Here is a 15,000-nt window from a genome sequence, read left to right as displayed (position 1 = left end):
CTGGGACCTGCATGAAAAGAGCTACAGAGATGGCTTGATGACTTCATGCTAGGCCGGGCCAATTTTTCACATGTGCGTCCGTATCATTATTGAATGAGAAACCTTTGTCAAGTGGGAAATCCGGGCCTGTTTCAGATGCCTTGTACTCAAAGGAAGCATGGCGAATGGTTTGTGATGGAAAAAGGGTTTAAATAAAGTTTGATTTGATTTAATTTATTGTGTGCAGGGTAAACAGTAGATTAACTAAGCTTGTTGGTGCAGTACACACACAGACAGTGTGTGGTGAAATTAGATGAATTGGGTTAGCTAGGTTTCCTCTAGGTTATCAGCACGTTCCAAGCATTGCTGATGGGAAGGGTTGACATGGCTGGGATGCTGTTGTAATTTGCGTCGGCACGCATTGAATTATATACCATGCCGCCACACAGCACTGTGCATAAGCAGGAGGTGACCTTGACAGTGGTTGTATCAGTCTTCATATTCAACGAGCCTGAGGGGTTGCTTTTGAATTACAGATAGGTTTCACCAACAGAAACAAGCAAGGTGACTTTCTAACCGCATAATTCAAAGCTTGACAAAAGCCAACAGCATTCAACGAGGCCCTGGAGAAATAGGAATGGCTTAGCCGTGAACTGAAGGACAAACGTCTTACTTTTAACTCATTGCTCGGCCCCAATGGAGGGCATCCGAGCAGAGCTGGGTAATTGACGGGCGCGGAGAGGGAGCGTTGTGTTTGGCTCTCCTCAGCCCAAGGGAAATGCACCACCTCTTTGTTAACCAATCAATTGAGATGCCGTGGACAAAATATAAAAAGCAGAATACAAATACCAGTTTGTAGATGTGCAGGGGGCAGTCTAACAAAATTGTCCAAAAATAATTGTCTTATTTGCAAGCAAGTCTTATTTGCTCCCACCAATGTAATGGCAGCGTTAACCCAACAGTCCGGCGTGTGGTTGCTTCAGGACCACCGCATCTATTTTCAAGCTTGTAAAAACATAATTATTCTGAATGAATGCAGGTTCATATATCAATTTACATAACTTACAGAACAATCATATTGATAACAATACTAATGCTACCCCATGCACTATAATATAAAATCAGTTTCCAGCGTTGAATAGGAAATGCAAATTAAGTGGAGCCTGACCAATTCTAATGGTGAATAAGGTTATGTGGGTATAATATACACATTATACACCGATACTGTATGGTCCCTTATCCTATGGCAGGTCCATAGAGAGAGTGATGAGATGCTGCCGTCCACTCCACAGACAGAGAACCATACAAAGCCACGCTGGGACTAGTGGTAATGGAATACCGGCTTTTACCTGTGCCTCGGCAAAAAAAAACAATTTTTACAGGGGCACTAAGTCTCAATAGATCTTTATGACGTCGCGGCTGGCTGATTGTGTTGTGGTGTTGTCCCTGTCCTCGCTGCTGGCGCCGTATTGATTGTGGCGGAACTGTTGAGGCGACAGTGGAGGGATAACAGGTTCTGCATGGATGGACGAAACCACAACAAGCGAACGAGGGCCCTGCTGAATTCTCATTTCCCCTCACTATTCAAAGTGAACATTTTCAAAAACAAACGCGACGGGTTTATCTGCTTGCAAAACACACGAGGAACAGTTGAATTTTCTTTTGAAGTAGGCTACCTGTGAAGCTCCGAACTTGCTAATGATAGAAAAAGGTATCTCTCCTATCATTCACGGGAGCTATTTGTTTCTCGAAGCTGCTTTTCTGTGTGTGTTATTTTGAGAGTCTAACAGTTGCCTAGCTCATTAGCACTTGGTGTGCTGAAAATAGCAGGAGTGAGCTCGATGCTTCATCAGAAAGGCTGGCTGTAGAGACAGCTATGATTAATCAATAGATAATTAGGTTAAATTAAGGGCGCAAAGCAAGGTAGAGGACTGAGGGGACATTTCTAAATATTGTTATACCAGCAATGTTATCCCAAGGCTTATTGGACCAGCCTGCACAAACTATGTCTTTCTGTGATCTTAGACAAATGGAATGCAGGAAAGTGATAGCACAGCGTGTGGTGCCCCAAGAGACAATGTAGGGTTAATTTATGGTTGGTAAGAGTTTATGGTTTGTTAGAGAAGTGTTGGCAAAAATGACGTCAATCGCTTTCTTTCATTTGTGGGCTGGCCGACGCTGTTTTTTTGTTGCTGTTTTCTTTATATACGACACCCCAGGAGGTGCAAGCCTTGACACCCCAATGCCCAAACCGACATGAAAAATTATTGTTCTCTGATTGTTGTCATTTTTGGCTACGACGTGTCTCATCAACCACAAATTGGCCCGTGGCCTCCAGTCACTGACCTGTACTTCGATCCCGTAGCCCAGGTAAACGGTCACCACATAGGTGCAGTCCACTCCGGAGTCAAACGAAGCAGAAGAATGATGAGGAATCTCAATGTAGCCTTCCGGGTCAGTGAAATTCACACTGCACGGCCCTGGCAGACAAATAGAAAGACGAGTGATCCCATGTCCCAGACCACTGATCCTTCCTCCACCCTCCTGCCCTAAACCCCCATTAACTCCCCAGGGTTCCTCTCTCTCAAGGGGGGATCAGAGGGCTCCTACAGCCCCCTGGGCCTGGAGGAGAAGGCGCCCAGGGGAGATCAAGTGTGGCATCGCCCGGCAGATTGGCTTTCTGCATGAGCACCTCCTTTATCCTCAGCGGAGGAGAGAGAGGCAGTCAGCGAGGGTAGGGTGATCAGGGCCAATACGACCCCAACGGTTATCTTGGCTCACCACCTCGCCTGACCCCTGAGCCCTGAGTAAACGCTCAAGGAGAGACAGTAAGCCCGGGCCTTGCGGACCACCATCGACGGGCAGAAAGATAAGAATGACTCTGCATTTCAAGACATGAAGCCTGCATGACGGATCCAATCAGGACAGCAGCTACTGCACAAGAACCGTTTAAAGTCTATGTTCAAGACATTACTGAACATAATTGGATCTACATGGTATGCACCTACAAGTTCTAGTTGTGCTATCGTTGATCGTCGGTTATAGATCAATAGGGCAAGTTACCTGTCGTGTGCATGGTGGTGATGGTGGTGGTCGTGATGGTGGTCGTGATGGTGGCTCCCTCATCCTCCTCTCCAGACGTCAGTTTGGCGAGCGAGCGAGCGGGGTGCGTCCGATTCTCCGCCTCTGACTCCTTCCGTTTCGCCGCCCTCACCGAGGTGGTCAGAGCCGGGGGCGCCTGGGTGGTCCCCATGACGACGTCTTTACCTCGGGAGGCGGAGTCAGCCGAGCTGCGACCGCCGGCCGCCGGGGAGGTGACGCCGATCACGGGGGTGGTCAGGGAGTCCGTGGTCGTCGCCACCCTGTCCGGCCCCCTGCTCTTGTCCTTGGGGGGCTTCTTCTGAGCCAAAGCCACGGGCAGGCCTGGCACCGCGCGGGCAGAGGTGGTCAGGGGAGTGGTGGCGGCCACGGTGGCAGTGGGGGCGACGTCAGAGAAGGCCGGCGCGTCTTCGTGCGGCACCACGCGGGTGGCGGGCTCCTCCGGGGCGGATACTGAGCCGGGCATTGTGGGATACCCCGCCACGTGTCCGTCCTCCCGGAAGAAACGCTGGTCTCCCTGGAAGTCCTTGGCGAGCAGGGCCTTCCCGAGCAGAAAGCCTTTGAGGACGGGTTGATGGTCGGGGACGTTTAGCGGAGCAGCCGTGGTGAAGGGCTGGACCTCACTCTCCGTGTCCTGTGTGGGACTGTGTGTGAAGAGGCCTCTGTCTGAATCGGCTCTCTTCTGGCCAACAGCGTTGCCATCTAGATTAGAGGCTGGGACAGGAAGGCAAAGAGAAAATGTCAGTATCGTTACAGCACAAAAGAACCCAGTTTGTGTGAATGTCATTCTTCAGTCTAGACAGGAAAAAGAAAAGATTCAAGAATCCTTGTCATAATTTGGACCTATATTATGTATATGAAATTCCGCCTTGAGACGAGGATGGTATTCAATGGGCGCCCCATTTGGTTCACATAACAATTCTGTCAGGGACCATATGATTGAAAAAGAAGGTTAGGTAACCTGGCTGGTGAGAAGATAGAACAATAACATCCATGATTAACTAACAGGCATATTAACTAACAGGCCTATCGCTGTAGAGTGTCGACAAATGACTATGAAAGGCCCTTAGAAAAACCCATTACGGGGGTGGGGGGGGGTGCGCTAGCGGGGCACTCTGATGATTCATTCAAATACATATCCCGTCCTCCGCCTCTCTCTAACTAAGCAAAGCGTGGATTTCACCCTGAATGCCTTCTGATTAGCTGAGTGGGGGTGTCATCCCCATGGCAGAGACAGATGTAATCAGAGGAAGGGCCGCTCAGTGCTCACCCACAGGGCGGGCTGCTCTCGGGGGGTTGTATAGGGTCATTATGCACTCCATTGTTCCTACGGTATTGCCATCAACTTGAGAACACTTCTGAGTACTACATTATTTCGGGCTCCACACACCTGCTCCAAACTGAACTGAGTGAGCTCCCACTATCTGTCTCCCAACTTGAACTGTAGAAAGTGAACATGAAAAGGGCTGGTACTGCCCTGGACATATCTCATTCTCTGTATAGTTGAATTGGTTAAACTCTCTCCTGGGTATGAATACTGTCCACCCACAGCATCGAATTGCTAGCTTTTCGGTGGGCTAGCCGGCTAAAGCAGTGTTGATGAGAGATGGTTGCATGTGTTTGTAGGTCAGAGGACCCCGAGACTGAACCCACTGTGTGCAAATGAGGGTGGAAGCAATACTGACAAGAGATGCAGTGAACCCTGTGATATAGTACAATATAGGTAGGATGTACAATATCCCTCTAGACTTGTATCTTGCATATACATGAGTATGAATGTGTGGCTTTACAGTTTTTCTATTTGTTAACTCTGGCTACATAAGAAATCTCCCTTACGAGACAATAAAGAGATTGACTGAAAATCCAAAGTGTTTAATATATTTAAGGCACAAAAATATACAGTATGTATATCATGTATATTTTGACTATTTTTAAACTCAACCTTTTCCACCAAATTTCCACATAGGACATCACTCTGTGATAATTAAAGCTTGCACAAGCAAGTCAACAACTTCACTAGCAAAATACAAACTGAAGAATGTGCGCAACAATGAGTGAAGTATCACAGCATTGTAACAGTACTTAATCTCTTCAACATTTATCTTCATTAGCTCGTGGAATATGCCTTTAAGAGGACCTGAGACAGATTCATAATGACAGTGCTTAGTGAGAGCCTGCAGTGAGTCAGCATGGCTGTTATTATCACAGACAAGCACAGCAATCACAAACACAGAGAAGACAGAGACACCGAGAGGAACTTTCATCATGAGATGTAGAATTTTTTAAAGGACAGACTCAACGGATGGGGTGACTTTAACTATGTATTCCCAAACACAAACACACACACATACACACACACACACACACACACACACACACACACACACACACACACACACACTGAAGAAAAGACTACCCTATATATACCCTGTATATCAACTATTTTATAGTCAGTGCGAAAGGATTTGATTTTGACTAATGAGTTTTCTCTCTCTAATGCCTAAATTTAGATAGAGATAAACAATGACTGATCATTGCTGATTATTTTACAAAAATAAGAGTTTCACCGAGATGTCAGAGTTCTCACAGTGTGCTATGTCATTAGCGGTGGTGTGGAATCATCACACTGTGGAAAAAGAGAATCAGCTCTGTCGATAACAGCGCTCATTATACGTCAGGGGATGTAATTACACTCCTAAACAAACCTGAGATCTCCCCTAAAGATCGCCTATAATTGCCATCATAATCACTTTTGCCTGTTGACCCTGAGTGTGATTCCACCTCACAGCGCAATCTTTTCATGGTTCGGCCTTCACTGGGCACTTATCAAGGCGTCATTGATCAGGCAAAGACAAGCTCCTCTTGCTGCTGGCAGGGTTACGTAAGCACAGACAATGTGGAGACGTCAATGGACGCCAATGTGTCCTGTTTGCACACCTGGATGTGGACAGGGCTTTCAGACGCCTTTTTCGACACGTAATGCTGGCTTGCCGTTTTCAGATCTTAGCAGCCGTTTATATTCACGTTTGTCAGAAATCTCCCCCATGTGGTTGTGTGTTCATCTCTAAAAGGATGGGAACTTCAGGCAGCCAATCATATTTGTTCTGCTGATGGAACATCCGCTGCAGCTCCTTCCTTCATTCAGGTAAACAACCACAAACAGGAGATTTACAGTCGTCCATGTTAGTGACACCAGCTCCTTTTCTGGGCCCAATATCAGACTTTCCCAGACTATGAAATCACAACAATTGATCTGGGCACACAGGTCAGTTATGAGGTATCCCATGTACATACTTTAGTTCTATGAACAAAAAGAGATGACAAAGGCCTTCGGCGACTCACATGTCATCCATATTGTGTCATCGTCAGTGTTCCAGGAGCATCTCCAAATCATCTCCCAAACACATGCTCTATTATTGAGTCAGCTGTTGTGATGTGGGGCGGTGAGCTGGCAGGGCTGTGTGATGTGGGGCTGTGAGGGAGGAGGCCTATGAATCACGGTTAATACAGACAGGCTATAACTCCGTGGCAGGCTGCCCAGTCAAAGGACAATTTACACCGGCCAGCGCAGCACCAAGCCTGGGCGCTCTGGGACCGTTACCCCCTCCATCTATTCTCCACCTCTCACTACACTGGCTTTTCCTCGACACGCACGCACGCGCGCACACACACACACACACACACACACACACACACACACACACACACACCACCATCTCTCTCCAAGCAAACATACTATATCCAGACTTTTTTTTTATTATTGTTTTTTTCCCCTTCATATTCAGCATTTCACGTATCGGAATTAATACCTTTGACTCTGGCGCCACTGAATCATGTCAACAAGGCAATTAACCCACAGAACAAAGCGGATGCAGTTTCTCCAAGACCCTTAAAATAACCACCACTCCGTAAACGATTTCCATGGTAACGGACATAAGCGAGGCCTGAGGTAAGCGGTCGAACATTAGCCGACTGCTGTGTTTGGACCACAGCCTGACTGCCTGGCGTGTCCGTGTGCGAACGCAGAGCGATCCGGAGTGTGTTGTGATGCTTTAATTAGCTGGCGCTCTGCGGGGCGACTGTGTTTTTAACAAGGCGGGACAGGCTGCAAGACCACTTCACATGGAGAAGTGATAGCATGGTGGTTGACACAGACAGCATGTAAGATATCCCGGTTGCTGGGCTCCTTTGAAGACAAGGCGCCCCAAGAAGGGGCGCATACCAGAGAGATGCATATGAGAATCCCTGCATATGAAGCAATATACCTGGGAATCTGATGGCGTGGTTCCCTGAAGCCATGATAGACTGTACTGTAGTACTGTACTTCTTAGAGAAGAAGGGTGTGGGTTCGACTGAGCAGTGCGGATGTCCAGGCATAGCAGGAGCAATACCGGTTTAGAAAACGGTGCACTCTCGAGATAAAGCCCGTCGACGCTAACACACTCACTGGATCCATACTGTAGGTGCATAGACAAAATCCCTCAATAACACCATAAACTCTCGTTTTTAAAGACAGGAAACTCACCGAACGAGTCCAAAAAATGAGAGTTTATGGTGTTTTTGAGGGATTTTGTCTACGCACCTATGGATCCAGTGAGTGTGTTAGCGACAACGGCCTATATCTCGAGGGTACACTGTTTGACGAAACATTGATATCGTCTGTTGTATATGATCGTAAATAACCTTAATAACATGGCTTATAATGCTAAATTCCGAACCTGTCCTTTAATGTCACACACCACCTCTCTCTTCAGCCCCTAAAAGGAGATAACGCTTTCAGCAACATTCTCTATACTGTAATAAAGTTTGATCGCACCATTCAAGAAGAAGAGTATACAATCTCTTTACAAAGCCTCTCACGGGCTGACGGCGAGCTGACACATGGCGTTACATTTTACCGACAAGACTCAACACCAGCCATTAATCTTCCTGTGACAGAGGCAATTCAAAGCTCTTTTGATGTTCCGGGATGGAGGGGAAAACATTTCCTTGTAGCCTTATTCTGTCACAACAAGAGCAGCGCAAGCTGCTTTAAAAAGCAAACTAGATAAATTTGACATCTCTAGCAAACCAGAGAGAACAGAGGATGATAAAGGAGATCTTCATAGTACAATACAGTACATCATGCTGCCTTGGCTTAGCCAAGCCACATTGACAATGTATTGGGAGGCCTCAAGAAAAAGAAATGTTAAGTAAAGCCACTGAATAAATGTATCATAACAAATGAGAAAAATAGCTGACATCTAAGAATCTGGCGTAAGGAGCACTGCTAATTATCTCTATATTGTTCTCTTGGATGAACTGTTGCTGTATACCACAGCATAACAGTACATTTTACTTGCCTTACATTCAAACCTCTGTCTTCAATTCTCACTCTTCTTCCTCTTCTCTCTCTCTCTCTCTCTCTCTCTCTCTCTCCCCTTCTCTCCCTGCGTAGACCGAGCATGGATTGACCCTCAGTTAGATTATCAAGTGAGAAAGTGGAGAGTGAAAGAGTGAGAGTGGAGCCTGGGGTTAAACCTGGGTTTCTCATGCTCAGATCAATGGGAAATCAATGTTGGATGTTCAATGTTGGAAACATCACCCGGAGATGACAGGTTGGGGCCCTCACTGTGGTGATTACAAGGCAGCCACAGCAGGCAATGGAGATCGCTATCTACAGACCTTATGTTTCATACTGCACTGAGCTGTAAAGTGTCTCTTCATGTCCAGAGTCCTCCATCTGCCCAGTGGTAGAGTGGTAGACTGGTACAACACTTACACAACAGCGGAACAACAATGGAACAGCTGCAGAATAACAGCCTCAGTGTTCGCTACATGAACCAGCATGGTTCAGTAAGTCCATCTCTCTCCATTCTCTATGCCCTGACCGTTTTAAAGAATGACTTTCTGAGATAAATGTGTGGATGTCACAATACGTCCTCCAGTTAAACCAGGTCAAAACTGAAGAATTGCATTGATGAAAAAGGTGAAAGAGAGAGACTATCGTGCACTTAAAAACACTGACACTGAATACTTAATGCCAGGCCAGAAACAACAGTTTTGTTACTGTAACCCCACAGGGCAAGCTCCTATTGGCTTGAGAAACCCTTACCAGCTACACTGACTGAAGAATAAAAACACTTGCGCCCACCTAGGTCCGGTGCACCACTGTATAAGCGGGCCTCGCCTGCATATCTGCTCCTAGCCAAAACCTTCAGTGAGCAGACTGGGGTTCAGCAAAGTACGCTCTAAGCTCCACTCATAGAACTAGGGTTGGTTACAATACGTAACCGACATTTTGATTTCGTGGAGCTCCGCCCCACAGGGCTTGATGGCTGCACCATACACTCCTGCTGAGCCAGTTAACAAAAAACGGTGAGACCATAGGACCAAGGTGAGACCATACCGAAGGATGGGTGAACCCTAGCACTGGCCCTTACCCGCCACACTTAGCTTATCCCAGCTAAGGGCAAGGAAAGCCATGTGAGGGGAGAGCCGGACCGGGAGCGGTTACGCACCATGACATAACCCGCCCGAAACTCCCCCAGACCCAAAAAGGGACAGGGATGGACCGCAGCTCACCCGATGGTCCCGTCCTGGGCCAAAAGACCCTTCACGTCTAATGCTTACTACCACTGGCAGCTGTGCTCAGCACAGATGATGCCACAGAGACAAAAGACGAAAGATAATAGCGGACAAAAGGCGACGGTGACGACCAAGTCGCCTCCACGCAAATGTCTGCCACAGACACACCATTAAACAGGGCAAACGACACCCCATGAATCATTTTGGCCCTGACCGTCACCGGACAACAGATGGACTCCGGTGTCTCGGCCCAAGGTAGGCTGCCCTTGAAAAGGGACATGAGGAATCATAGGATCCCTCATCCCGTGCCTCTGTACAAGGATGAATGGCATTCCGGCCGGGGACCACTTCATTCATAAAAAGAAGACATGAGTCGGCCTTGTCAGCATCACAGGCAACCTTCTGCAATCTTGTCCATTCAGACAGAACGGCAGTGTCCTGAGACAGACGCAGATTCCTGACGTCACTCAACTCGGAATCAGGGAATCTTGTCACCTCATTTGCGTATTCAGCCGAGACCGGCAAGGAAAATTGTTGTCGCAGGCGTGTTATATATATGAGTGATACACGGCACTGTTTTATGTTGATAGTATTACGCGGCAGGCAAAAGTTGTACATGCGTATTGATATGTATGTGGTGCTGCTTGAAGTCAACGGCACTAGTAAAATAGTAAAGTGATGTCTGTGTTCCTGCGTCTTATGGATACTGTTGTAGTTAAGTAAAACACAACATGGCGCTAGCGCAATAAAATGGGGAACAGAAAAGTACATTTTCATAGACCTTGTACAGGGCGTCGTGAGATAGCCGACTCATGCACTTTGTGAGAGAGAGTGAGAACGCTGTCATTCACAATGACTTACTGTTCAATGAAGACTGAACGCCGGTGTCAAACCCAGCAGAAAAAAGGAGCCTTGCCTGCTCATTTGCATAGCTAGCTGAGGCCGGCGAGGCTACTGTCACTTCTCGTTTCTCATACCGTCTGTCTCCGGCGAAGCGGGGCAATGTTTTATTTGCCGTAGAAGCAGAAATACATACCGCCGCTCAAATTGAGGACCGACAACCCCGGGATTACTCTCTTTGCCCGTAAAGCATGCGGTCGATTTACCTGTCGGACAGACGGGGGAGGACGCTGCCGCTTGACATGGGTTTATGACCGCTGCCGGCCAGGAAGCGTTGAGCTAGACCCCGCCGGCAGCCATGCCGAGGGTTGTGAAAATGTCAAATGAGGCAGGAGCTGGACCCTATTGACTATAGACCGTTTCCTGCCTCAACAGTGAGTCTGTTGGTTGTCACGTCTGCTGTGATAGCAGGGGAAGACACCGCAGCTCCAACTGGAGGCATCAACGTTTTCAGATGGGGCAGGAGCGAACATGCTTTTAGCAGGTTGGAATATTGTAACGCTCTCCTGTCTGGCCTACCAAAGAAAGTGATAGACAGCTCCAACTGATTCAAAATGCTGCAGTGTTCTTGCAAAGACCAGGATGTGGGTTCACATCAGACAAGTTTTAAAATTGCTGAACTGGTTACCTGTCAGTTTTAGAATAGATTAAAAAATGTATTAGTCTATAAATCCATATGAAATCATGCACCTTAATACATGTCAGACATACTTGTAAAATATACACCTACAGTAGTAGGTCCCTCAGGTCCTCTGGCACTGAGCTTTTAATGGTTCCTAGAGCCAGGTCTAAAAGGCATGGGGAGGCAGTTCTTATGCCCCCAGCCTTTGGAACACCCTGCCAGAGGACCTGAGAATGTCTGAGACCATGGTAACTTTTAAACGAGATCTTAAAACATACCATTTAAATATTGATTTTACCACATACCTTTACTTGTGTTAATATCTTGAACTTGTCTTAACTCTCTCTATTTAAAAAAAAAACATTTTTAAAATTCTTTTATTTTTATTGTTTCTTTTCAATCTGTTCTCATTGTGTTTATATGATTTATGTTTTTTTATCCATCTCTTTTTAATGTAAAGCACTATGTACTACATTGACTGGTGTGAATGGTGATATAGAAATAAAATGACATTGACATTGACATGCCCTGTGAAACTGTGAAAGTGCCCACTTTGGATGACAACGCTGACTGATTGTGGAGATCACCTCCTATCATCCACATAACAGGACCACTGGAAAGGGTTCATTTATGCTTATGTATCTTTTCAGCCCCACCTGAAGTATGTAGTCATAGCTCCAGCGGCTAGAGTTCAACTCTGGGAGTCACACACGCACACACGCACACACACACACACACACACACACACACACACACACACACACACACACACACACACGCAAGAGCATTTGTGAGCATACTAGTGAGTAGGGCTGCCTATTGGCAAGAACCTCACAATAGGATACCTATCACAATACATGGGTCACAATATAATACATCATGATACATTGTGTTATGATACGGCACAATACATATTACGATACATTGCGATACTCTACATAATTTACTGAAGTGTTTAAAATACAGCTGAAAATACAATTCCATCCCCCACTTCCTGGATGTGATTCTGAGGGCAGAGAGACAATAAGGACATTTTAAATCCATGTAGAACATGAATAATGTATTTATAACTTAATTCTATCTTTTATTTTCTATATCTGTGGAATATAGAGAGTGGGTCGTATGCCCACCTCCCTTGTTCTCTGTAAAGCGCATTGTGTTGCCTCTGGGTATGAAATGCGCCATACAAATAAAGTTTTGATTGATTGATTGATTTATTCCGTCTGGTTCTGTATAATTTGCTTTTTGAATTGATGCAGTATTGCAGAAAAAATAGAAATGGTGCTCAGAGAGCACAGACCTCCTCCCCTGAATGTGTGTCATGGCTATGGGCCAAAGTTGAATTTTGGCCCATGCTATACCCCTCCACAGAGTTTCATGAAAAGCGCTCTGGTAGTTCTTAGTCCAAAAAATGAGTGTTTGAGTGGCTCGTGGACCCGCCCCGTGATTCGGATCCACTCCAAAATGTAGGGTTCTAGGTTGGGGTTAGGGTTCTAGGTTGACCCATGCTACACACAGTTTCATGAAAATTGGTGCAGTAGTTTTTGTGTGATCCTGCTAACAGACGAATAGACGTACGGGCGGACGTCACCAAAAACATTACCCCTCGCCCTGCACTGTCGCTGGGGCAGAGGTAAATATTGTGATGTATTGCTGTATCAATTTTATTGCACAGCCCTACTAGTGAGGTTGCATAGTCACACTTTGGATTAAAAGTAAAGGTCAATTCAAGGTGTTTGTGATTGAAGGGATCCAATCAGGCAGAAATATGATGACTAATGCAAGTATCCCTCAGAGACAAGAATGGGAGTCATCCAACTCGCAGTGCTTGACTGTCAGATGAATGTGATCCTGACACGCCCGTTCTGACTCAGCGGAAGTGGCTAGGGGATGAGGGACTGACTGTCTTTACCCAGACAGATTGAAAAGTAACCGTAGACAATGACTGATTACACAGGAGAGTGTGTAAAAAGAGGGGGAGCTAATTGCTTTTAAAGAAGAGTCAAATGGTCATCCAGCATTCCGCATACAGTATCAACTTAATGCATGGAGCTGCATGTGTATGACAGAATAGTCTCAGTTTAGGGATTTACTGTGGTCCAAACAGTATTTGATTATCATCAACTGATAATACAGTAACATGTCATTTTAGTGGACCAACCAAACAAGAGAGAACAAAGAAAGACTGTGTTATTACAGATTGTTGAGCCTCCGAGACTTAATTTAACTAATATTGAATTGCCTTTATGCAGAAAGGGTGTGCATCTATTTGTCATGCAATGACATGCAATCTGGGGCAGAGATTCCTGACCTGAATAAGATGGCAGAATAGCTACCGTAAGCAATTACGTTTTTGTTTTTATTTTTTGGCCTTAAAATGCTCTAATCTGGGCAGACTTCGGCTTTTATTGGATTCCTCTTGACTGTGCCAGCAAGCAGCTCTGAATGTCCTTGGTAAGGGGTTATGATTTGGCACGAGAGAGAGATAGAGAGAGAGAGAGAGAGAGAGAGAGAGAGAGAGAGAGGGGGGGGGGGGGGCACAACACATAAGAGCCGGTAGTTGCAGTTTGAGATTGGGGTACTCTTAATACCACATAGGCGGGATACACACATCTCACTGGATGTGAGCTCGTCTTCAGCCATGAAGACGGAGCATTCAAGAGAGGTGGCCAGGGTCAGAACAAACAACTGATTGAAGCAATCAGCAAAATTGTAGAGCACTCGCACAGCGAAATAGCTTTGCTTTGAATCCACCCCTGGCTTGCTGACCCAGTCTGAGGTCCTATCTCTAGTCTTGCTGTTCAGTCAGCCAGCTGTCTCAGCTTGAAAACACAATTTGTGCGATAACCGGACGAGTTGAAGTCTGGGATGAACACGGCCCGAGATGGGGGTGCTCTCTGTCTGTCAGGACGGGGCGTGAACAACCACAGAGGAGACCTCCCCAGAATGGCAGCAAGCAAAGCAAGCAGCACAAATCCTCCTCTCCCCAGCTGCATATCAACAGTCCTCAGCGAGTCCTTTGTCGTGGAGAGGACATTGACCAGCGCAGCCATGACACAGTCAAGGGGCTGCTGCAGATTGACACCAATCCTCTGATATCCAGGGGCTTTATTTCCTTATTATTCTGGAGGGGCTGTACTCAACGCAATCGATAGCAGACTTCCGCTTGTCTGTGGCACGCGGCCATCAACGGACAGCTCTGCAAGCACCTCGTGGCTCAGCGGAGATCCCTCTCGTCTGTGATCATTTCCACTGGGCTCCGGTTCGTCCTGCTGTCTGGGGAGGCAGGACCGCAGCAGCACGGCGGAGAGCGAGCCAGCGTCAGACGCGGATCTGGGCCGGATCTGGGCCGGAATACCGTTTGACGTTATTACAGCTGCTTCTCTTTTCGTCACACAATCTCATTTTTGTCTGTTCCATAAAATGCAAATCCCACCCACAAACACTAAAGTAATTGAAAGAATTTCTAAATGTATTTTGACCCAGGACAGGTCAGAATGAGCCTGTGATAAATGAGAGGTTCTGGGGCAGGCCAGGGTGAGATGATATGGGAAAAAATTGAAATAATGGCATGATAGAGGTTATAAATGATTCCATTAGCATGGTACATGAATGGGTAATTTCATTTGACACGTGAGTATGATTCTGATTCTGCAAAATGACATGAATGAGAAAAGGATGAAAGATTGAAATTGAAATGACAAAACAAAGCCATGGACTAAAAAGAAAAAAAACATGCTGTTAAAAGGTCATATTTTCTTCCATGTGACAGTAATTGCCTCTCTAAAATAAAAAATACATGAACCGTGGGATCAGCGGCAGTGACATCGTTT

At 46.3% G+C, this 15,000-nt stretch overlaps 1 protein-coding gene across 1 annotated transcript in view; it reads right to left on the bottom strand.

Annotated features, from left to right (window-relative positions):
* Positions 1 to 15,000, bottom strand: part of LOC311318922 (seizure protein 6-like) — a gene marked incomplete at both ends in the record, with an annotated part of 69,343 nt that overhangs the window by 49,007 nt on the left and 5,336 nt on the right. Inside the window, 3 exons of the mRNA XM_084450356.1 lie at positions 2,326 to 2,459; positions 3,043 to 3,792; positions 14,328 to 14,511. Coding sequence (XP_084306482.1) covers positions 2,326 to 2,459; positions 3,043 to 3,792; positions 14,328 to 14,511 — 1,068 coding nt within the window. The remainder of the gene's footprint in view (positions 1 to 2,325; positions 2,460 to 3,042; positions 3,793 to 14,327; positions 14,512 to 15,000) is intronic.

The sequence above is a fragment of the Borostomias antarcticus genome, assembly GCF_949987555.1.
Source record: "Borostomias antarcticus genome assembly, chromosome: 15".
Lineage (NCBI taxonomy): Eukaryota > Metazoa > Chordata > Actinopteri > Stomiiformes > Stomiidae > Borostomias > Borostomias antarcticus.
Note: the sequence above shows the minus strand (reverse complement) of the source record. Positions and strands in the feature narration are given on the sequence as shown.